Source organism: Apteryx mantelli, chromosome 29 (genome assembly GCF_036417845.1).
Source record: "Apteryx mantelli isolate bAptMan1 chromosome 29, bAptMan1.hap1, whole genome shotgun sequence".
In the NCBI taxonomy this organism is placed as follows: domain Eukaryota; kingdom Metazoa; phylum Chordata; class Aves; order Apterygiformes; family Apterygidae; genus Apteryx; species Apteryx mantelli.
Window position 1 is genome coordinate 1,481,062 of NC_090006.1, and position 23,712 is coordinate 1,504,773.

A 23,712-nucleotide genomic window follows, 5' to 3' on the forward strand; every position below is an offset into this window, starting at 1 on the left:
GGTCTTCTGCCTGGATACAGGGCTGTTCACAGCCCTCTTAATGTGTTAGATGTACTGGGTGTAGAGGAGTGAGGTGAACAGCAGAGATGGTGTCTGTGGGGGATGCTCTGCTTCCTCTCTTTTTTTTTTGTAGCTAAAAGTGAATCTCGGGAGGGGGGAGAGAGAGAGCGCAGAGAAGTTCATACGCAAACTGTGTTCTGGTCCATGCAAATTGTTGTCGGTACCTCTTGTCCCCGGTAACGCCTTTGTTATTTACCCGTCTTTCATTTCGAATGATAGGTGATTCCAATCGCCACCCACCTGTTGAACAACGGCAGCGGGGTGGGAGTGTTGCAGTGTCTTGAACACATGATCGGGGCGGTGAGAGGCAAAGTGGCGGAGGTAAGAGCAGTGAACGTATCAGCGAGCCTGTGCTGTTCCCTTCACACTGTTCACCTTACTTGTATGGGCTTGGCCACCCAAGTGCATCATCCCGTTGCTTGTTTCTTTTCTTCCATCTACATCCTTTTTCTCCCGCAGATTCACAACCACTTCTCGCACAAGCCGATCATCCTGATCGGGTGGAACACAGGTGCCTTGGTGGCCTGTCACGTAAGTACCTGCTTGTTTTGCATCCTCTCAGAGGCAGCTCAACAGCTTCAATTAATCCCTTCGACCGACCGGTTCCGCGCTGCCTGCCCTGCTTTGGGTGGCGCAAAGAAGGAGACCTTGCTGAGTATGTGTTTTGTTCAGCACCCTGAATAACAGTGCATCCGGAGGAGGAGAAAGTCTCTTGAATTCCCCTCTCCCATACACCCATTTATAACTAGAGACTGTCTTCAGGAGAGGCCTGACTCTGCTGCTTGTGTTTAACTGAAGCCAGCAGAGTTATATGTGCATGACTGTTACATTTAAGGCTCTGAGGGATTCTTCTCTTCCCTTTTCTCTTTTTGAGGCCTGGCTTTGAAGCAGGCGTCATTTCTAGTCATGGGGGCATAAGGAATTTGAGTTCTTCAGTATTCCCCTCCTCGCACCCCTTTTAATCAACAAAGCAAGGTCTAAATATGGAAGATATTTTTGTGCCCTGGTGGGAGCCCAGCAAAATAACCGTCGCAGTATCGATACGTTTGGCTGCCAGGACTTTGACTGTTGCTTTTCTGTGCAGGTTTCAGTGATGGAGTATGTCACTGCGGTTGTGTGCCTTGGATTCCCTCTTCTAACGGTGGATGGACCCAGAGGGGTAAGGAGTGAAGGCAGAGGGGGGCCATTTAAGAAACTATTTATTTATTTATTTATTTATTTTAACCTCCCTAGACTGTTTTGTAGAATCTGCCTTGGAAGCCCAGTGATAATTGGAAGACTTTTGAGGAATGTCACTCTGTCTTGGAATACGTTTTTTTGTTTGCAGCAAGAAGGGGGGGTGCCCAGCAGGCTGGCCCTCAGGGATGTCTCTGGTTTTGCCTGGAAAAATTGGCTGGATTGTTGCATCCATAACAGGATTCCTGATGTGACAGCAGGAATGAGAAATCCTGTGTTTACTTGTCCCTGCTCTGACGTGTTTTTGCAGCTCCATCCTGGGGTCTTGTGTGTGGATCGCTTGCTGACTGTTATTTGGCACTTGGCAGCAAAGATGACACCTTAGGATGATTTATAGGGAATCCAAGTAGCTCCTTTATTAGCTGACCAATTTGTGACTGGTTTGGGAGCGACTAAGGTTGCGCTATGGAAATGACTAATTCTGCGAGTATAGTGGAAATCTCGGGTCACCCCTGGGCAGAAGACCTTTGCAGGGGTAGGGCGTGCTTCTCGAGCAGAGTTTTGTCCAGGGCTCCATACGGCTCCGTAAATCCCATCTGGGGCTCACCCCGGAAAGCTGCAATGCTCATTGACCTGCTCGTGGCACTTCCTCAGCCTTGTGCTGGATTTGCGCAGGCAAAATTTTGAAGCGGGGAAGATGCACTGAAATAGGGTGTGGGGGAGGGTGTCAGTCTCAGCTGCTGTGAATGAGTAACATCACTGTGTACTGATTTGGCTTCTGAGTCAGTGTTTCTCATGTGAGTGTGTAATCTTATCCAAACGAGCCATGCAAATTATGGTTCACTTCCCTCCCTCCGAGATGCCGTTACTACGTGTTAGGATTGCGTGTGAAGTGCTGTCTGCCCCGCCGTGGCGCGTGCCTAACCGTTTAGGAAACGCTTGCCTTATTCCGGAAGGTCTTCAGCTCCAAAGGCTTTGCATCCCGGCACAGCCCTCAGACTTACAGGTCCCGTTACTCTTGCAGGACGTTGACGACCCTCTCCTGGAGATGAAGACCCCTGTCCTCTTCGTGATCGGTCAGAATTCCCTGCAGTGCAACATCGAAGCGATGGAAGATTTCCGCGAGAAAATTCGCGCTGATAACAGCATGGTGGTGGTGGGAGGAGCAGATGACAATCTCAGGTAACGTGCTGTGAGATGGGTACTCTCTTCCCAGAAGCATTGAGCAAGATCCGAGTGTGTTGTGTGCAAAAAGATACAAAAATCTGGTTCTGAAACTCTGAAGGGACTGTGTTTAAAAAAAAAAGAGAAAAAAGCTCCATCAATGTTTAGTTTAAATCAGACCCAGTTAAGAATTAGGGGAACGGCTTCCTGGAAAGCTGATAAAATTCAGTGTTTTTACAGTGGTCATCTGGACAAGATTTTGGCGTGTTTAAGTCAGAAGTCTATGGTAGGGAAAAGTAAATGAGAGAAAGGAAGGAAATGTAAAACTCAACTATTGGGGTTGAAGATGAAGCTCTGAAGGAGAAGAAACATCTTACATGTTCTGGTAAAGCTGTGGTCCTGATATCGGTGATGCTGAGCCCTTTTAGTTGTCACCAAAGTTTTCCTCAGTGCCTCTGAGGGATGAATCCTGTCTTCCCAGCAGACGGTGTTCTTGAGTTGAGTGCTAATAGAGCTGATAATCTCAGTGTCAAAGCGGGTAAAGGAGTGAAGCTTCCATCACTTGAAAATTACTGTCAGATTAAGAACAGCATTGTGAGTGTGGAAGGGGAAAAATGAACATGTGTTGACTTCTGTGTTTTGTTTTGTATTTTTTTTTAATAGGATAAGCAAAGCCAAAAAGAAGTCAGAAGGCCTGACCCAGAGTATGGTGGACAGGTGCATCCAGGTAAAGACAGAAGTCTTCCTTTTACAGTTTATAGCCATAATAAATATGCGTTGAAATGTCTCAATGACCACGATTTATAACCTTGCTGCCAGGACTTGTTGGACAAAGGTTATCCATCTCCTTAGGGGAATTTTGAAGTGTCTGTCTCCTTTCAAGAGGAGAGACATGAGCTTCTTGGTAGCGTATCTTCAACAAAGAGCAGGTTTCTGAGTCTTCCAATCCATCTGTCTGGGAAAGCGAGCGGTACTTTGGGCAGCATAGGAGAAACCAGCATATTTCTCTGCCATTTGTTAGAAATTAATAGAGTGAGCTTTAGTGAGAAGGCCCAGGTCTACCTGCAAGATTTGAGGGTTTCTGCTTGTGGAAGCTTAAACCTAGAGAGCCCTGTCAGTTTGTCTCTTTGGGAATCTTGGTTCTTTTTTCTTTAAGCGGTGAAGATGGGTTATTTAGAGGCTTGCACACCATGGAGTCTAAATGTGTGTTTCATCCTACCTAGGATGAAATAGCCGACTTCCTGACTGGAGTCCTCACGCGAGCGGAGAGCCACTCGGGCTCTGATCCCCGCGACCTAGATGCTGAGAAAAAGAAGAAGCCACGTGACTCGACCAGGAGGGACCTGTCGTTTGACTTGCCGGAAAGAACCAGCAGGCCTGCCTCGCCGGCAGCCAAAGTGCCTGCCTCACCTTCGGGCTCGGAGGTGGGGACTCTACCCGGGATGCTCTGAGCTGGGGAAGGCTGTGGTTGTGTAAAGAGATGCTTTTGTGCTGCTGAGACAGGTGGCGAGAGATGTCATGGGAGTTGGGAGAGGACGTGAAGGGACTAGTGGCTTGTGCTGGGGCAGACAGATCTTCCAAAACGGACTACAGCAAAATGCACGCTTACGCGGTGGGTTTTTAGCTTCTTAAACAGAGGGAAGCCTGCCCTGTGGCAGAGGGGAAGGCTGGGTGGGAGAAGGGGAGCCAGGCAAACTGCGGCGCGATAATGTGCCGTCGTCCCTGGTCTCCAAGCCTTTTGGAGGGTGCAGCACGCTGTCGTGGTAGGGGATGAGTTGGTAGGCGGGGGTCAAGCGCTGTAAGGATGCGCATTATTGCTTGCGTACTGCTGTGCTCAGCATGACGACTGCCTTTTCCCAGGGGAAACGTGTGGATAAGAGCTTTTCCTTCTTTTTCGAGCAGGACTTATCCAGTGTCTCCAGCAGCCCCACTTCAAGCCCCAAGACTAAAATGGCTGCTGTGTCTTCCATCCAGAAGCCCAGCCAGATCAGCACCACGCAGCTGCTGAAGAGGCAGGTCCCGAGGACGGACACGCTCCTGACGCACAAGCAGGCACAAGGTAATGCCCTGCAGCTTTCCCACCCTCTCCCCTCTTATCATCTCGATTTTTGGTCTCTATCTGCCCAGACTCGCTTAGGTTTTGTCTTCCGAGTCCTGTCTTGATTTCCAAGCTTCCTCTGGCAGTTTTCTCTCCAGCTCGGTCCCCTTTCACTGTCATCTGAAGGCAGCAGCCCGTGGGGGTTGATATTAGGTTGGAAATGGTGTTTCTGCAGCCTACAGATGCTTTGCCACTGTTCAAAGGTAGAAGGGTTTTCACTTGCTCTGGCTGACCAAGTTGCCACATAGCCGTACTGTGATTTTGTTTTGGGTGCGAGTCCCTTGACCAGGATCTCAGCAGCGAAGGCTTCTTGGGAAATGAAAGGTGCTCAGGAGATGGTTGAGGCTATTGAATTGTGATTGAGACAGCAGGGTTTGGGTAATTACGGAATTTTGCATCAAACGGCAGAGGGAAACATGCTGAGAGTAAGAAAACAGTTTGAGCTGTTTCTTGTGCTGTTGGATGCTGATTTAAAAACTTAACTGTGCAGCTTTGGTCTGATTGTGAAAGTTAGGTAATGCTTTGCTCTTGATGATGCCTTCTGGAAGATATCAGCGGTACCTGGGGAATAGTTCCTCACCCTCCCATCTCTCCTTATTTCTTTGCTCAAGAAACGAGCAACGGGCTTGTTGTTATCTCCTGCGACAGTGTGACCCTCCACATGCTCTAAAGTCTTGCTGTAACTCAGGACGGGCTCTGGAGGAAATTCAAGCCTGGATTTTGCGTAGTTTCTCAGGGCACAGACTGATGAAATCTGCTTCACTTTTTTAGCTGAAGAAGCAAGTTTCTAGATAGTGCATGGGAGGCCGGAGGAAGGTCTGTGGAGTGACGCGTGTTGTGGCCAGCTTGTTTGGTCAGGAGCACTTCTGCAGTGCTACTTCTAGTGCGCGTTTTGTGGCAGTAAGGCGTTGAGGACCTGGGATGTGCTGGCTGACGTTTGCCGGGTGCTTTAGCACAACTGCTCATTCGAGCTAGCCACATTGATAGTACCTCGCGCAGCTGGTATTGCAACCGGCCTGCTCCCCTTCCCGGGGTGCTGGGCCTTTGCCAGATGGCTCTGGGGCTGGAAAAGGCTTGTGTTATTTGGATGTGCTCCCCAAAACAGCGGGGACAGGAGCGAGAGTGCTAATGGCCCTTGTAGTGTCGGATGTGCTATGCGTCCATCCGGAAAAGAGGTCGGCGTGTCTCCGTGTACCTCATGGCTGAACGAGTTGTGTCCAGAGCTCTCCGCTTGCCTGCTCCGAGGTCTCTGTCTGTGGGTCGCAGTGGTGTCCCTGGAGTTCGCTGCCCCCCTCCAGAGCCGGGCTGTGATACTGTAATTCTCTCTGATTCATTTCAGCTCAGTTTGCTGCTTTTCTGAAACAAAACATGCTGGTGAGGAAAGCTCTTCCTCCTGGCACCTCTTCATGTCTCTTTGGTGAGTATCTCCTCACTTCTCGCTGTCTCTCTCTGTCTCCCTCCTTCTCTCTGTCTCTCTGCTACCTTCTTTCATCATCTTCCTCTTCCCTTGCATTCGTTTGGGGATGTAGTCCAATGTGTCCCCTTGTCCCCCTGCTTTTTGCTTTCTCATTGCTGTAATTGAAGCTAAAGCAAATGGCCACGTGCTAGCTAAGAGCATTAACCTTCCTGAGCTCTCCCCCTTTCCCTGCCCCAGTAAGGAAATACTGCTCTTGGAGCCATGTCATCTGGCAGCAGTTTTTCTCTGATGGACTAAAATTTTGTGGATGGTGTGGTGGCTTCTTGTGATCATGAGTTTAACCCTTTTCGGTGCTGGGGCTGCGGGGCTGAGAAGGGGAGGTGGACTCCAGCCTGAGAGATTGTGTGTGTTGATGGAGCATCCTTACCGTCCAGAGTGGCAAAGGGGCTGTCAGCGGGCGCAGAAATAAGGAATTGCTGAGTGATTTGGAAAGGGCAGATGTAGACACGCGAGAGGCAGAGAACAGCAGAGAGGGCAGGTGGCGGGGTGGTCTTGGGAAGATGGCGGTGTACCAGGAGCAGGAATTTTAAATGGCAGAGTTCATGAAAGAGCTAGCTCGATGTGACCACCCGGATCAGGAGACATCCAGAGATGAGCAGTCTTTAGTCCTGCGGTGTCTTGCGTTGGATGCTGGAGCACGTAGGAGAGTGGTGGAGCTCAGTGTGTCAGGTGCCTTGAGGGTTCAGGATTGAGGGGTGAGATCCACCACTCACATAAAGATATATTTTGCTGTCTTGAGTGGCAGCAGCCATGACTGCGCATATCTGGGGTTAGGAGAGGAAGAGAGGTTGAAATCCAAGGCTTTGAGAGGTTGCGTTGTCGCATGCGCTGTCACCCTCAGCTCTCAGTTGAGGTGACCCCAGGTTGCTGAGAACATTAATGTGGATGAGAACTGCCTCTCTGCAATGCCCCAAATGCCTGTGCTGCTTGAACATGGTAAAGCAAGCCCTGGATATAAAGTTGTCTACGGTATTCGGGCGTGCTGTATATAAGCTCCTCAGATACTGTAGGCTCCCTATGTCCCTTGAAGGCACACAAGGTATGGTCCAAACTGTACAGGTACAACCATGGTAATGAAGTCCTGAGGCGAGTATTGGGCCGAGCTGGTTGTTTTAAGGCTTGCTTTCTCCCTTGAGCCCTGTTTTTGAGAGACTTTGTGCCCTCCCTTGTGCTGTGAGATGAACCTGGGAGCTTACGTGGAGGAACCAGTGGAATAACTGTATTTACCCAGAGTCTTCCCTCCTGGTTTCTTCTGGGAGGAGAAAGTGGTGGCCGAGGTGGTGGTTCACCTGCCCACGGGGAGAGGTGGAGAGGCTTTACGTGGGATGTGCTGCCACCAGCCTGGCCTGCCTTTCCCTTGCCTGTCCTCTGGAGCGGTGAGCAAGTGTCAGCAACTGGGAGCCTGTCCAAAAAGGTCCAACGGGGGATGGTTTTGTCTGTCATCAGCTGCCAGATGACCGCAGCGTCTGTGCACTTCCATTCAGTTTAGCTTTGGCGATGTTTTTAGGAGTTGATGAGATCTTGGGGCTTGTTCCTCAGGCTCTGCTGCCTGACCTGTGAGGTAGGAAGCCGGGACGTGTGTGCTGTGCGTGCTGGGAGCATTTGCTGGTGCCTGGGTGCTCCTCTGGCATAGCGAGCCCTTTGCAGCAGGAACCTGCGCACGGTGTGGGCCGCAGCGAGACGTTGTACGCCTCTGAGCGACCGGAAACGGTTGTAAGGCTCTGCTCCCGCTCGTCTTGCAGCGGGGACGTGGAGAGACGTTGGGTCGCTGCTTGCCGATGCTTTGAGGGGCACCTAACGCCGCTGCCTGTGCATGTGCCCTTTCACCGTCCTGCTTGGCTGGTGGCACCATATCTTGGCACTCTGGGAGCTTTGGTGCCTGCAGTCTCTGCGCGGTTGGCGAGGTCTCTCCGGATGGCGGTTCTGCCCGAGCATGTTTGCGGTTGGGTGGGAGGCGTGGGAGCACTGCATGAGTGTCACGAGTTAGCGGGCTCGAGCCACGATTCATAACAGAGCAAGTTGGGTGCCCATCTTGGGGACCGGAGCAGCTCCAAAACACTTGTGGTCCCCTGACATTAGGGATTTGGCCATGTCTTGTCCTGCACCCACAATTTAGAGACAAGTAGGTGCTGTGGGTGGCCTCCAGGCTGTTGAATACACAGCTTAGATGCCCAGGACTCTTGCACGCCGGGAGTTAGCTGGCTCAGAAACTGTCCGCAAGAGCCCTGATGGAGTGAGTTGCCTTTAGCTTCAAGGGAAGGCTTTTCCTGGTCGTCGCAAAGCGTGGCTGCGTTTCTGAGCGCTGCCAGGATGCGAACGTCGCGGCGGAAGGCAGACGGGCGCTCTCGCTCCAACCTGGTCCACCAGCGTTTTGGGTCGGGGCTGGGCGATGGTATGTGTGCAGAACCGATGGGCAGGACGTGATGGTGTTTTGCTCTTGGGCTGCCTAGAGGTGCTCGCTGTGGACCCTCTGTGCTGTTCAGTCGTCCTTGCCCTGGCGAGCTTGTGCTCTAGGCATCAGGCAGGACAAAACCAGATGTGACGGGTCAAGGATGTGACAGCAAAAAGAGCTGTTGGTGCAAAAGAGAAGTCTCAGCTCACTGCTTTCCTGCCTAGGACGAAGCCCTTTGGGCTCTGGCTTTGCTGTGGCACCTTTCGTGCTCACGGCTGCTTCGCTTAGTGTCTCTAGGCCCCCTCTACGGTTTTGTCCAGCCCTTGAAGGTTGGGCTGAAGGTTGTGAGCGCTGGAAGGGATGTGCTGAATGACTGGCACGCGGATACCTGCGCTGGTGTGTCGGAGGAGCAGGGAGGCCATGGCTGAGCACTAATCCCAGCGCCGGCAGCACGACTGCGCAGGTCTCTGCACCTTTGGTCCCTCATCTGGAAGTGGGGGGGGGATGGCAGGGTTGATTATACCATGCTTCGAAAAGAAAAGCGTTTGTGAAGATGTGTTATTCCCGTAAGCATCCGTTTTTCTTTGCTGCAAAGGCACGACAGGTTTTGTACGCAATCCCGCCTTAGTCTGTCTATAGCTTAAGCTAAGTACTGGCTCTAGGAGTAGCTTAGGGCACGCAGAAGTCAGTGTAGGTGGTGAAGAGAAGAGAGGGGGTTCCTGGTGCATGGGAGACGGGCAAGGCTGGCATGAAAAGGGAGCTGTAGAAGTATGCATGGGCATGTGTCCTCCTCCACACCTCGGTGTGCGCAGTGGAGTCGCGCTGACCTCGAGGAGTTGGGCCATCGGTTTCAAAAAGCTCCTTCTGTGTCCCCCAGTTCCAGTCTCCTCGGAGCCCTCGGAAGGGGCCGAGAAAGATGATGTGCGCGTGCAGCTGAAGAGGCACCAGACCCCCAGCCCGACCCAGTGCAGCAAATCCTCCAAACGAGCCAAAATCAAGGTGACCATCGTCTCCCACGGAGATGCTGCTGGCGTGGGGAACGGAGCGCCCCTCACCGCCCAGCCAGAAAGTGAGTTGCTGTTCCCTAGCCACTTTCCAGCCGGCGAGCGGGTTGCGCCTCTGCCTGGACCGGCTCCGTGTGCTGCTGCTGCTGCATCCTCCGTGGCACGGCCTTGGGGCGGGAGGGGCAGGGAGCTGCGATTTTGGAGGAGACGGCAGCAGAAAGCAGATGGAGGCTCGAGGTGCGAGTTGCTCCGTGCCGTTTGGGATAGCTGGGGACGCGTGGGGCCTGACGGCGCGCGGCCAGGTCTGTCTCCGTTTTCCGTAGTGGTTCAGCTTGCACGCTTTGGGGAGATGCTTGCCTGCAGCCTCGCGAGCTGTGAGACCATCTTTACACCTTCTCCCGAAGCACCGAGCTGCCGCTGGAGGTGGGATACAGGTCCCAGTGGACCCTTGCTCTAAGTAGGCCGTGCAAGTCTTCGATTCCGCCACCTGCTTGCAGGTCCCCTGCGGCGGAAGCGACTCTGGCACGGTGGAGAGCAGCTCTGCAAAGCTCTCGCCTGGGACATGCTCCCGCTTTATGGATGACCGCAGCGTTGCCTCCCGTGGGAAGATCTTAGCACATTTGGGCTTTGTGACTCAGCCGAGCGTCCTACTCCACTGATCCCCTTCGGGCCGTGCAGTGGCACGATGTCTGTCACGATATGTGTTTGGTTTACGTATTTACAAATTCCAGCTCTTTTTCTGCCTGCGTGGCTGAGAAACCCCCTGATGAAGAGCACTGCAGAGTTCCCTGCAGGCCAAGAAGAGGGGATGTGCGCAGCCTTCCTCCCAGTGAGCCTTTGCGAGGGAGGCCAGAAGCTTTGACTACCGTGACCCTCATATTTCAAGGATGATGTTGCGCTGTTGCTGCCCACGCTAGCATACACGGCTTCCCCGTGTCGGAGCGCAGAGCCCGATACGTAAAGCAATTGCTCGTGATTTAGCGTTAGCTTGATGCAGTGCAGGACTGAAGGGTCAGCACCTCCATTAGAAATATTAGGAAATCAGAGGTTTTCAAAGCTGGGGAATAATTCTGCTCATTCTGAAATGTTTCTTGGTTAATTTAACAGTTGTTTCGTACTGTGAAAATTAACTAATAAATATATGTCCTTTTCTAAGGTTACAGTTCATCTTCTGGCAGCTTTGAAAATCTCTGATTTCCAGAGCCTTTTTTTTTTTAATTCTCCAAACTTTACTTCTTTTCACAGAAAGGAAATGAATTGCAGAAGTAAACATGAACCAAACAAGAATTCCCTCTTACCGTGGGTGAGCAGGAGGAATGCACAAGACAAGCGCATTTGTACCCCAAACGCCGCAATAAACAAATATTGTGACTCGTCGCATCCCTGTGTATTTTGTAAAGTCTCTCTAAAGAACGCTTACAAAATCCATCACTAGCAAGCAGCCCTCCACGAGCTAATCGAGCAAGGTGGCAGGATGATAAGTAAGGATGATGACGTTAGGAGGAGGGGATTAGCGGAAATGACAGCGTTTAGGAGAATTTAATTCGGTCGCCAGGGCCCGAGGGGCCCGCTGCTTGCGGATCTCGAAGCTGATGCCTTCAGTCGTTCTTGCCTGTTGTAACGCTTTCACAGCGGCAGCTTTCCTTTTTTTTTTTTTTTTTTTTTAATCTGCAATTCTGATCTGTTTGATAATCCTGATTTCCCGCGGCGTGGTGGCTAGCGCGCGCGTTCCTGGCTGCAGCGGAGGTCTCCTGTAGACGAGGTTTGCGAGCAGGACGAGCCCGTGGCCTGCAGCGCTGCTCCGTGTCCGTGGGTTAGTGTACGAGAGAGGGGGATCCCTAAAGACGTGTGTGGAAGAGAGAGTGAGGTTTACTTCTTTTTCTTTTGCAGTCGTTGCCGGAAAGCCAGTGCCCCTGGCTGTTGGCCAGTCCGTGTCCGGTGTGAAGGAGCTGTCGGGCCTGCTCGCCACTCCCAAGTGAGTGTGTCTTTATTCTTATGAGCTGGGGATCTCTTTGGCAGGCTGCTGATGCGAAGCACCGTAACATGGTGCTTATGAGTGGATTTTCCGGAAGCCCAGGAGACATTTAGGCTCCCGAAAACCATTTCTCAACTGGTGGTCAGGTCTGAGAAGGACAAAAATGGGCAGAAGTCTATAGAAGGTATTGCGGCTGTTGGGCTATATCTCTATGGCTTCCTAAATCCAAGTTTGCTTATCTCTGTCTTTTGAATGACCATGTCAGTCTTTGCCAAAAACTTAACATTGCTGTCTTTAATCCTTCCCTTCATCCTCTCTGGCAGTAAAGCATTTCTTTCCCCAAGGCAGGGGAAGGAAGCTTCAATATATCAGTCTCTGAAGCTGACTCACCATAAGGATTTCTTTTGGAGAGTTGATCTGATGTTGACAGTCTCTCACAACACAGTTTTTTTTTTTTTAATTCACTCTATGCATTGGAGAACCAGGTCCTGTTGGATCTGGGAGCAGAGGGAGAGAAGAGCTGTTCTCCTATAGAGTAGGTTATAAATGGGAAATGTTTCACTTCAAGGTGGATTCCTTTTGTGTAGGGCCATACAGTCATTGCAGCAGGTAGGTACCCGTATAAGAAGTTCACTTCAACTTGGAAATAAACAGATTTTTGCCGTAGGTGCTCGTGGCTCTAGCTGCCATGATGTACACAGAGAAAATTCTCTTGTTTTGAGTTTTTTTAGCTCATTGTCTTCCTGTCTTATGCTTCCAGAAGATCCGCATGATCAAGTTAGATCAGTGACAGCTCGCTGTCAAAGCCATCTAGCGTCACCCTCTCTGTAGCGTATTGCAACCGGAGTCTTTCGCTTCTGCTTGTTTTGTAGGTTGAGTTCGGCAGCGGAAACCTCCTCCTCTAGTCCTGCCCCGTCTGCTGTGATCCCCAGCAGCACGGCGCCCAGTGCTTTCCATGCCCTGCAGAGCAGGCTGGTGGCCAGCAGCGCCCACTGCATGCAGGCCCAGCCGGCCAGTACCCTCCAAGGTACCTGCCTCTCCATGTCTGTCTTGTGAATGTAAAAGGTAAACCGGGTTCAAAATCGTTTGGTGGATTCTCTTTTTTGCCTTCCCTGGTTGCTTGGGGGTTTGCCCTGCAGTGGCTGAGGTGGCGTTTGTAGTGCTTTGCTGTCCCAGGAGCCCATGGAGATGTGGTGGGATGCTCTAGTGAGACTGAATGAGCAGCAGGTGACCTGTTCATTGCGTTGTCTTTTAAATGTAACGATGCCTTGAGATACCGGACATCACCTCCTTCCAGGGAGGAGCAGGAGCAGCCGTCGTGCTGTCAGATGCCTCCCTCGTTTTACAGCTGGCCTCATTTGCAGCCGTGGCAGTGAAACGTGGTGGACTGCGTGTTTGTAGAGAGGCGAGGAGGATCCCTGACAGCCTAGAGGCAGGGTGCTTGGGATGCTGTTCTTTTAAAGAAAAATTTCGTGCTGATGCTGCCATGTGATAGATGAGAACCTGGAATTTCATGGTGGTTAATTCTCCCAGCATGACTATTTTTTATTTATTTATTTTTTTCCTCAGGAGCAGCATCTGCCAGCAGCCTGCTGCAGGGGCTGAGCTTCAGCCTGCAGGACATCGGGACCAAGTCACCAGCCCTTCCTGCCAGCGTGGCTGCTGCCGGGCCGCCCGTGCAGGTATGCAGCCTGCGAATGTCAGACGTTGCTCTCCGAAGGGAAGCTCCATGGAGGATGATAGCGGTAGCAGCTGGAGCAGGAGGGAACCCCCATAGACCGCATGTGTTCTGGGACCAGAAGCGATGAGGGATTCTAGGTGTGAACAGCAGTTGGGATGATGCATCCAAGCTTTGGCTGTGTGCTAGGGACTACAGGTTTCCAGTAAGTGGTGTGAGTTTTGGGAAACGGGCTATGGGAAATTGTACTCAGAATTGGGCTGGGCAAACATCTAGAAAATGTTGAGAAGGACTTGGAGAATGGGCTGGGGGGATCAGAGTCTTGTTCTCCTGGTGTATTATACCACAGGAGGAAAAAATTCCCTTCAATTTGAGGAGACCTCGTTCAGAAAGGGGGTGCTGCATTGCACGATTGAACCACAGCTTCTCCCAGTCATGCTTTTGAGTTGAAATGAGGGTGTCCAGACTGGAAGGGACAACTTTATCTGCTGTTAAACCTGCTTGCTGCCCCCTGAATGAAGTGTGGAAACTCTCTGCCTGACCTCAAGACCTCCAGCTTCTGCCTGAGGGAGAAGCTGTGCCATCCTGGCCTCCCCTTTCCTTCCGGATACTCACAGTGCTTCTGCTTCTCTTTCCAGACCTCAGCTGTGAAGACGCCCGCGCCTATCCAGAACCTGAGCGCCATAACCACAGGCACCGGCACAATTGTCCGCACCATCCCGGTTGCCACCTCCTTGTCTCTAGGAGCCTCAGCAAGCGGGAAGCCCACAGCCATTCACCAGCTGCTGACAAACGGGGGATTGGCGAAGCTGGCCAGCAGTCTCCCTGGCTTGGCTCAGATCTCCAACCAGGCAGCAGGTGAGGGAGAGGGGGGCAGGCGGATGATGCAGGCGCCTGGAGCACCATCGTCCTTCGGATGGGTGTTTCCAAAATTTATCTTGCCTTTGTGGTGCTCTCTGAGCTGTGGCTATGGGAATCTCCGTGTGCTGGCAATTTGTGAGCAGCTCCTGATGGGAAGGGACTTCTCTGATGCAGCCCCTGCTTGGTGGAACGTGGCCTCCACCATTCCCATGTCTCAAGGAAGTCTCTCCCATTTGTTTTCTAGGCTTGAAGGCCCCAACGACCATTACTGTGACACTGCGTGGGCAGCCCAGCCGAGTGACCACGCTTAGCCAGGCTGCGATGGGGGCTATCCAGCCTCAGCTTGAGGAACAGCCGATGCAGACGCAAGCACCTCAGGTAATTTTTGGCATCTGCTCTGTCGAGAAAGTGTCCACTGCCACACTGAACCTTTTCTGACCATGGTGGTCAACATCAGGGAAAAACTCCTGGGGGGAAGTGGTCTTAGTCACTCCGTCTCCCTTGGGTGTGATGAGTTTTGTTGCTGTGCGTAGGCTGTCTGTACTGCCATGCACTGGCCTTAAAGGAGCCTTGCAAGGCAGTGGTTAGAGGAGGACCCATGTCATCTCTGAGTCTCTTGGTGGCAGGGTCACCTCCTATAAGGAGGTTGTGCTTGATATTGTGCTAGTACTGCACCAAGGGAATCACTCTCTATCTAGACTTCTGAAGCTGGCATCAGCATGGAAATTATTGCTGAAGCTCCAGGCTTTCTTGGCAGTAACAGGCTTTGGTGGGAGGAGGAAAGCTTTTTCTCAAGCGTCTGTCTCCTTCCCTTATTCAGGCAGGGAGGTGGGTCCAGCTGTGCTGTCTGGAGTCCTCTTCCTCTTGAAAGTGCTGCTTCCAACTGTTAGATGCCCTGATGTGAGGCTGCGCCCTGTGGGTGTCTGGGATGCTGTCCTGCTTGCCTTTGCAGGTCCCCAGGTTCTGCTTTTTCTCACTGCCATGCTGTTGAAACCTAAATACGGAGTGTTGAGCACGTGCTCCAAAGCTGTATCTGTTCACAACAGAGCTCCTTTTGGAGGTGCCTCACTGACAGAAGGAAATGCTGTTACCATTTGGACTCTCAGCGTGCCAGCTAGTGTCTCAAAGGATCCTGGCTGCCTCGCCTGCTTCCCAAGATACATCTTGGTGCGGTTGAGTTGAGAGCATGACCTGTCAAGGTGGAGAAGGTTTTCTTGTAGTGAAGGTAGTGGTCTCAGGTACTGTAACTTGGACCTCTCCATCCCAAATCCTGGACTAGGACTCTGCACTAGTGGCCTTCAGCAGAGCTGGGCAGGCAGGAGCAGTGAGCACCTGTTGTCATAGTGTGTCCTAGCCCAACAGCTACAAATGCCAGATTGAGGCCAGTTGCAAGAAGGAAACAAGCTGGAAATGGAGCTTTTGGGCCCCCAGAGGTAGAAAACAGGAAATTTAACGCAGACATAGTCTTAGGCTCTGTCCTAAACAGCTATCAAATAAAAGTTGGTTCTGATCGTCTGTTCTGACTCTCTGCACAGAACAGTTAGTCAGTGGTGGCTGTGATGTGCCATCAGCAAGGTTCGAACCCAAGCCCTTGTTTGTCACAGCTCAGGTGACTTTCCCGCAATCCCAGCTCCGACGCTGTACGACAGTCACGTCAGTCCTGTAGGTCCTCTCCCAGAGATCAGGATATCTTTGAGAATAACAGCTGTTGTGCTGGTGTTATTGGGAGGTCGCCTGATCAGGCGGTGTCCTTGCTGGAGGCTGTCCGTTCTGGCAAGGGGTTGAGGGCCCGTGCAGGGGCCAGCCCAGGCCTGTGATACAGGACTGAAGGAGACATCGTAGGAAGGGCTGCTGTCGGCCTGAGGATGAGACTGCAGAGTGAGTTTTGGTAGGTAGCACCGGCCTGGTTCTGGTTTGAGATAGAAGCAATTTCCTTATGAACAGTGTGAAGGGAACCGCAACCTGAGCTGTTGAGGCTCCGACGATACGACGCTTCTCTAAGGAGCAAAGCTTTGGGGGTAAATGAGAACTGTCAAAGCTTGCCAAGAGCCTTGAGTTAACTGGGATTCAGCTCAGGGACATCAGAAGCACTGGTAGAGTGGAGACTGCCAGTTGCACCACTGATAAAATGAGATGCCATCACTTCCCCCATCCTAAACACTTGGGATATAACTGACTGTCCAGCAGATGCTGTCTGCAGTCATTTGAGACAGGCGTCTGCAGGAAGAAATGAGTTTAAAGAGCAAGTGAAGAGGCTTTCCTAATAAGTGTTACAGCTTGGGCACTCGGACAAACATGGAGAATCCTGTGGGGATCAAGCCCCAGTTCCCAGTGGGGATTATAAGCTGGTGCTGAGGGCATCTGAGGATGCCAAGGAGATAACTCCAGATTGCATTGGCAGTTTTCTCTTGCACGTGATCTTCCTACTCCCGGTATCCCTAACACAGATTCCTGGCAGGTAAGCTGGTGTAGGAGATGCAGAGCAGTTTTTGCTTCCTAGATGAAGCTCTGTTTTTTGATCCCTTTTGTCGGGGAGGCTCAAGTTGTGGGCAGCCTCGTGGAGGCAGGGAACGCGCTTCTACGCCTTGCTGCTGTCTGCGGAGGCTGGCTTTTTGGGGTTGCTCGAAGCCCCAAGATACGTGAAGGAAGGTGTTGTCCTGGGGGATTGTCAAGCCTTCAGATGGAAGCTGGGTAAGTTAAGCCATAAATCCTTCATTTGTCCTGCACTACTTCAGAGGTGGCATCGTCTTCACCGTTACCAGTCGTTTCCACGCAGCAGCAGAGTCCTGGATTGTTGCTTGTTAAAGCTCAGCTACGGGAGCATCCGGTTCCTTCCTCCCTTGACTTTTTTGTCTCTTTCAGTCGCTTCACTAGGGTGACAGAGCCGGCGAGCGTTGGCAGAGCTGATGCGCTGCCGGCTAAGCGAGCGCTCGGCAATACAGAGCTAGTGACGCTCAGTGTATCCACTGTGCAGATCCCGTCGGTGCTAAGAGGAGGGTGAGTCACACTGCTGTATCGCCTTGTAGGTCTGAGCTGCTTTATCCCCGTCGGAGTCCGTTGTTGTGCTCTTCAAAGGCCATTTGAAGAAACGATCCGCAATGGCATGCTCTCCTTTCCGTCCTTTGTAACTTGCTTCGAGAAGCCCTAAGTACGTTTGGCAGAACAGTAACTTGACGGTGGCATAGACGGACTCCAGGGTATTGCGCGGGTTAATGTTTTCAAGGCAGCGACACTCGAAACAGGACATTCGATCCCAAATGCGACTTTCACCCACAGTGCTGAGTTTGTGTGTTCGAGGCAGTGACGAACTGCGTGGCTGGCTGCGAGAGCTGCTTCAAAAGCAAACTGAAAGCTGGCTTTTACAGGAAACGGAACGAGCTGTGTATTTTTGTAACTAATTATAGTCCTTACCAGTGTGTTGGGTGTACCTTTAGCATGCAGAATTACGTAATCTAGCAGTGTTTCCTGTAAAGAGCAAATTTCTGAAAGGCTTTGGGAGGTAACCCCCACGGCATAAACTCTTGTGATTTCAGCAGCAACCCAAGCTATCGTTGCTTGGGTTCCCTTTGAAATTCCAGCTGGCGGCTCGGCTGTGCAGGAAGCGTGAAGCCCACGTGTAGGCTGTGTGCTGTGATTTTAAACTTTGAGGCCTGGGGCGATGTCTGTAGCAGCCGAGATGCAGTTTTAGTGGGCAACTCTCCTTCCCCGGGGGCTTTGGGCATTAAGCAGAAGGGGGAGGATTGAGGAATCTCCCTGGAGAGCTCGGTGCAAATGCGTTCTGCGAGTAGCAGAGTAAGACAAAAGTAGGGTGTTCGGGTGGCGTTAGGGTGAAAACACGAGCAATCTTCAGCTTTTGTTTGCGAGAGACTGCTCCACCCTTGATCTCCACCAACCCCTTCTGTACGGTTCTGTTCTCCAGCGTGGTTATATGCTGACAGTCGCTCCGGAAAATGCAGAGTTTGAGTGGTGCCAATGCTGATCGCACTCTGTTTTCTGCTTAATGCCAAACAGACTTAAACGCTGTGATGACCGGAGCTGCAGGCTGAGGTGGTGATTTGAGCTTTGGGCAAGGGACGACCCTAGATGGCATGAGGAGAGCCCTGACTCCAGCCCTTGCCACTGCCCGAAGCTAGCTCTACTGGTGATGGGTTTGTTGTAAGCAGGCACTGTTGCTAGCAGTGATGTTTTCATGAAGTCTGACCTGTTGCGAGGATTGTGTCCAAGCCAAACCTTTCAGAAATAGCACTAAAAACAGGACAACCCGAGCTAAACAGGCCTTGAGGGCTCTTCTGGTTTGCCTGGAGAATGTCGACCAATGAACCATATTGGACTAAGGAGAGTTGCAGAGAATATTTCTTTCCAGGCTCCTCCTTTTTGTGCTGTAACCCAACCTTTTGAGATGGGTAACGGGGCGACTGAAAGCGCCTTAAAGCCCATCGGTGGTTTTGAGTGGGGATCTTCACCGTACTCTTAGCCTTCTGGCCTTCAGGGGGCTTCCAGCAAAACCAAACGCCTCTCAGCTCACTGGGCATTGAAATTCATTGCTCGAAGTTTCAGTGTGACTGATGGCCGTACGCCTGATGGGTGCTTGAGACAGTCATCTCGATCTTAACGTAACCCTTGGGGGCAGCAACATTGAGCCTGCCAGCTAATGGGGCCCCGTTGTCTTGCTGAACGAGGCAGAGAAAAGCAGGTTGTGACCTGCACGAGCATCAGGAAGGAACGGCTCAGTCTTGGGCTAAGTGGTGGAGGAAAGCGAGCAAGTTGGCTCTGAGGAGTCTGGATGAAGAGGCCGCTGTCTGCGTTTGTAGCTGAGAGTTTGCTTTGGAGTTTAATTTATGCCTTTGAGTGGTTAGGGCTCCTGGGGAGTGCCCACAAGTGCGTGGAAAACTTGCAGTCACCTTCTTGGAGTATTTGTAGATGAGCTTGGAAAGAGTGCAGGCAAGTGAAGGTGGCCCAGAGCCAAGATGGTGCTTGAAGAACCCCTCAAATAGGGGAATTTCTAGCTATATCACTGCAATTTGTCAGTCCCTGAAGGCCAGTGCTCTCCAGAGATGCCCTGGCTGGGCTGCAGTCTTCCATAGGACACAAATCCAAACTCCCCAGTTCGGCCAAGGAGGGCGTTGGACATCTGTAAGCATCTGGCAGGTGCCAATGCCGTGCAACCCAGCGGGTTGTCGTAAAAGGGGCTTGTAAGGCTTCCGCAGGCAAGCGGGGAGCTCTTCCGACGCAGGCGGCGTGCTTGGTTTTGTGCTTTTCCAGGCTTTGGTCTGCTGGTTCCAGCGGTAACGGCACGTCGTTCTTGCGAGAGAGTCTGTGCAAAGGGAGAACTGCTCTCGAGTCCAGTTCCTGGCTGTTGCTTCACTATTGTTTCGGAGAAAACAAGAGCCGGACTGATTTCCCAGGGTTGCTGACAGCCAGAGCCAGGGGTGGGAACAGAGCCGTCCCATTGCACTCCAGAAAAAGGAAACGAGTTTGTGCCAGTCTCAGCCCGAGCGCTGACAGTGGTATTGGGGTTGTAAATGACACCAGTGACTTCGGAACATAAGTCTCTGCTTGTCTTGCTGCGGATTTTTCCTTGAGTTTAGAAACGATCGAGCAGAGCGAGGCACTTAGAAGCACTAGGGAAAAGGTTTTAATTTTGAAGGCGAGGGACGCCTCGAGTCCTGACGAACGGTCGCAGCGCCCGAGCGCACGGCGGGCGCTTCCAGTAGCTCTCCGTTGCTTTAACCCTTCCAGGCTCCGGACGGCGCAGTTGGGAACTTGGCCGCCCCAGCTTCCAGTGCCGCCTCTCCTGGCAAGCTGCTGTCTCAGATGGATCTCAGCAAAGCCCAGGCTGGCGCAGAGATGGCTCCCGCCGACCCCGCGGCCCACCTGACCGCCGCAGCACCCGTAGGTGAGGCGCATGGCACTTGCGGGGCGCGGGCAGCCGGCCTGGGGGCCAGAGCGGAGGCCGGGTTGGAGCCATGCCTGCCTGGCGAGCTGCCACCCCGGGGGAATAGCCGGGCGCTGCTTGAACGGTGCTTATTTTTAAGTCCGTTTTTCTTTTTTTAAGTCAGGTCCCCCGTCAAGCGGTTTCTCTGCATGAGTACACGCAGTTCTGGTTTGGCTCGATGCAGCGGTTTTTGAGCAGTTGAGGAAGACTAGGGTGCTCGACTCATTAGCCCGAATGCAGAAGTGACTCTCCGCCGTTGGCGCTCGGGGCCGTCGCAGACCTTCGTTCTATTTTAGCGCTTGCCGCCATCACGCGCTCGTAGCGTTAGCCGCTCTCCGCACTGCCCACGTCCGTTTATCTCGCCTGGGGGGAGCGGACGCATCCAGTTACCGCTGAATAAAGGCTGTAGAGCTCTTACCCAGCCGGCAGCTTCAGACTTCAAAGCTACGCAGGGCGGTGGTGCAGTCCGCTGCATCCTCAAAAGGCTTCTGCGCAAAAGCGCCCGCTGTCGGACCAGCCGGTGTTTCCAATTCCCTTGGTCCGAGCGATTTCCAAGCGAATGGAAGGGCGCGCGGGTGCGAAGCGCTTAGAGCAGAGCAGGCTGATGGATGAAACGTGATGAAGCTGTGCTGGTTTCCCAAAGGGCAAGCGAGGCAGCTCCGGACCACGCGCTGTTTTGCTGCGCTGTTAGCTCTCCTGGCAGGGATTAGACCCGGCGAACTCCGACCGCCGTAGACCTCCAGACTCTGCCGGTCTCCCCCAGGACTCAGCGGGGAGGTGCAAAAGCGTCGTGGTTGATTCTGCTGAAGTTTTTTCCCCGTCCCTTTTGCTGTTTGTGTCCTAACTAGTGGGTGAAGTTGGAGGTGGGGAGAAGTTTTCCCCTTTTCGCTGGAGGCTCAGGATGGCTTTGAATCCCACCATGGGACCTGTTAGGAGAACTTCTGAAGCAGCAGGGCAGGCCAGGATGTTAGTACAGAAAGTTTTCCAGCCTTTTTCTGTTTCATGGAGCGGTTGTTGCAGATGCCTAACAGCATCTCCATGTCTCTGTGCCGCTTCCCAAGCCTGCGTGGGGATGACCAGAGTCTCCTGTTCCTGCGGTACTGTCCTTGGAGCCTCTCTGATCCCCCCAGCGTGGTGGGATCAGTGTCCCATCCTGGTTAGAGGGTCGGTCGTCTGTGTTCGCTCCATGCCCTCCCTGCTCGAGCCTGGCACTTCGGTTCGGAGAGGTGCACGCTGTGCTGACGTTCGTGATGTGCCTTCATGTCTGAGTGCGAGGGAGGGCGCGATGCATCTTTGATACCACCACGTTTAGTGTGATCCAGCATCGCTGGGCATGCTGCCGGTTGTTGGTCGGTGCAGGGTCCCGGGGAGCCGGAGCAAGTCGCAGCCTCGGACGACCGCCAGGGTGAACCATGGGCTGCTCCAGGTTGAGATCTTTCTGGTCAGCTCAGCCTTCAACCAGCAGCGGGTCTCTGCTTTTTCCCCTCTGTTGAGCACATCTAAACCCAGTGATTTCAGTGACGTGTCCCTCTGCTCTCCTGGTGGCAGCGTTTGTTTGCTCTGCGGTCTCGCAGTGACCTTAGACGTGGCTGAGGGCTGCATTTCTGCTGAGGAGCCGACTTGGAAGGGGTAATAACCTCCCCTGCCGCCTAGAGCGTGAGGAGGAGGATGAAGGACTTCATCTCACAGGGCCTGAAATCTTTTATCCACCTCCTGGGATGGAGCGTGACAGGCATCCGAGCTCCTCCAGCGGCATCTTGTCCACCTTCACTGCTGGTGGGATGGAGCTGGAAGCGCCTGAGCCGAATGAGGGCTTGTTCGGAGCCTGGTTGCCGAGAGCCGCGTGAGCTCGGCGTGGTCCGTGGCCGCTCGGAGGGTAGGACAGGGCGAGCCGGAGCGTGCTCGGCCAAGGCACGGCCCTGAGGTCCCCTCCCCATGTGAGGGGACTTTTTTGGGGAGAGGCCAGGCCCGTGGCCATGGAAGAGCTGGGGTTTGTTTTGGGGTCTCGCTCTGCAGAACGAGTAAGGCAAGGTCTCCGGCGTTCAGCCTGAAACCCTGCGGCGCCGATGCTGCCGCTGGGGGCTGCAGCGCAGGGTGGGCACCCGCGTCCCCGCGGCCGCTGACCGCTCTCTCCCCTTCTCCCCAGTGACCACCACCAGCCCCATGAAGACGCTGTACGTCATGTCGGACGCCAAGCTGTCTGCGCTTACCAAGTCTGTGATGGGTGAGGCTACCTCTGTCCCCCTCAAGCCGCCGGGCATCCAGCCTTCCTCCTCCTCTTCCTCGTCTTCTGCCAGCTCTCCCACTGGTGCCGTCACCTTCGCCACCTCCCCGCTGGCCAGTGCCCCCAGCCCTCCCAGCAACCTGGTGCACCCGAAGGTGGGACCCGTCCTGCAGACCGCTTCCAAGACTGTCATCCTGACCTCGACGCTGGCCGCGGTGAAGGGCGATGGGCCCCTGGGACACATCGGGGAGAAGGTCAGTCTGACCAAGAGCGCCTCGGCCCTGGGCCACGCTCTGGGGGCGGTGGAGACCCTGGGGAGGGTCCCCTCCGTGGTGGACGACGGGAGCACCATCATCCACACCAGAGAGACTCTGGCCAACAGACACTTGCTGCCGCAGGGGATGCTGCCCGGAGGGACCGGCACCACGCTCATAACGCTGGGCAGCAGCCTGGCCAGCTCCTCCATCATCGCCACCGCGGGGCCCACGCTCGGCCAGAAACCCTAGAGATCTCCGGGCGCGTTGGCCGCGACCCGTGGTTCGGCCTTGGGGAAGACCGAGCGCGGCCGTGGGGCGGGAGGGGAGGTCACGGGGGCAGGTTCGGGCTGGAACAAACTGGGGGGGGGGATGTTTTCTGGTTTTGTTGCCGTTTAATAAACTTTTTTTTTTGTTTTCTTTGCTGCCTCCTTCGTTGTCTCTGTCCCTTCCGAAGGCAGCTTTGGTCGCAGCCTAGCCGAGGGCTGGTTAGACGCTGCGTTTAGAAGAAACCGGCTTTCTCAAGGGCTCGTCAGTCCGGTTTCTCTTGCGTTGGCGCGGGGATAGACAAAGAAGCCTTGTGCAGGCAGGCAAAAAAATTCGTAGGATCGCCTCTCGCGCTGCGGGTCTCGGGAACCGGCTGTGCAGCAACAGGGGAACCATCTGCATGGAGCAGCTCTTCCCACTGAGATCGTCCGCTGCTACATCCTTCCCGGGGGTAGAAGTTTCAACTGATTCCTGCTGCCTTTTTTGGGGGGAACTTGTAGAAAAAGTGGATTTAAATCCACTCTGAGCCCCCGCTCGGCTTTTAGTCACCTTGAGAGAGCGTGAAACTGCAGGATGAGCGGGGATGGCAGCGGAGACCGGAGCGGTTTGTGCTTGGAATTTGGGGAACCAAGGGGCAGCACGGAGGTGCTGAGCCACAAAATGGGTCCTGAGTTGAGGTGAGGCCGGGTTCGGCCGTGCCGGAGGTGGTTTGCCACGAGCCGCGACTCCTCTAGGGCCTGCGGTGGCCTGGCCGAGGACGAGTGTCCTGCCTGGAGCTGTCGCTCCGGGCTCCCGGGGTTGCTTTCGTGGGATGGAGCTTAGGGCTGTGATTTAGCGGGGCTAATCCCAGCACTGTGCGTGCCCGTCCCGTGCTGCGGCTCCGGAGGTGCCCGGAGCCCCTGCACCTGCCTCCCTGGAGGGACACGGGGCCCCAAGCCGCCTTTGCCGGCAAAGCCGGATTCGGGGAGCGCGAGTCTCCGCCGGCGGAGAGCCATGGTGCCGGGGCAGCCCCGCATCCCCCTTCCCGACAGCAGGCACGTTTCGGAGCGCTCCACTCACTTCCTCATCCTGCCAGCTCGTGAGAAGATCCTGTTTTCAGCTCGGCTGGGATATGTTGTTACGGGGAGCCTGGAAAACGAAACAGCAG

General features: G+C 53.6%; 1 protein-coding gene across 1 annotated transcript in view; it reads left to right on the plus strand.

Moving 5' to 3' along the window:
• Positions 1–22,629, plus strand: part of KANSL3 (KAT8 regulatory NSL complex subunit 3) — a 29,175-nt gene extending 6,546 nt beyond the window's left edge. Inside the window, exons 7-22 of the mRNA XM_067312506.1 lie at positions 280–381; positions 520–591; positions 1,145–1,219; positions 2,261–2,418; positions 3,064–3,127; positions 3,624–3,824; positions 4,303–4,459; positions 5,838–5,915; positions 9,245–9,436; positions 11,262–11,346; positions 12,219–12,373; positions 12,916–13,028; positions 13,663–13,882; positions 14,130–14,263; positions 19,625–19,781; positions 21,967–22,629. Of these exons, the coding sequence (XP_067168607.1) occupies positions 280–381; positions 520–591; positions 1,145–1,219; positions 2,261–2,418; positions 3,064–3,127; positions 3,624–3,824; positions 4,303–4,459; positions 5,838–5,915; positions 9,245–9,436; positions 11,262–11,346; positions 12,219–12,373; positions 12,916–13,028; positions 13,663–13,882; positions 14,130–14,263; positions 19,625–19,781; positions 21,967–22,550 (2,547 nt within the window). The 3' untranslated portion in view covers positions 22,551–22,629. The remainder of the gene's footprint in view (positions 1–279; positions 382–519; positions 592–1,144; positions 1,220–2,260; positions 2,419–3,063; positions 3,128–3,623; positions 3,825–4,302; positions 4,460–5,837; positions 5,916–9,244; positions 9,437–11,261; positions 11,347–12,218; positions 12,374–12,915; positions 13,029–13,662; positions 13,883–14,129; positions 14,264–19,624; positions 19,782–21,966) is intronic.
• The last annotated feature ends 1,083 nt before the right edge of the window (positions 22,630–23,712 follow it).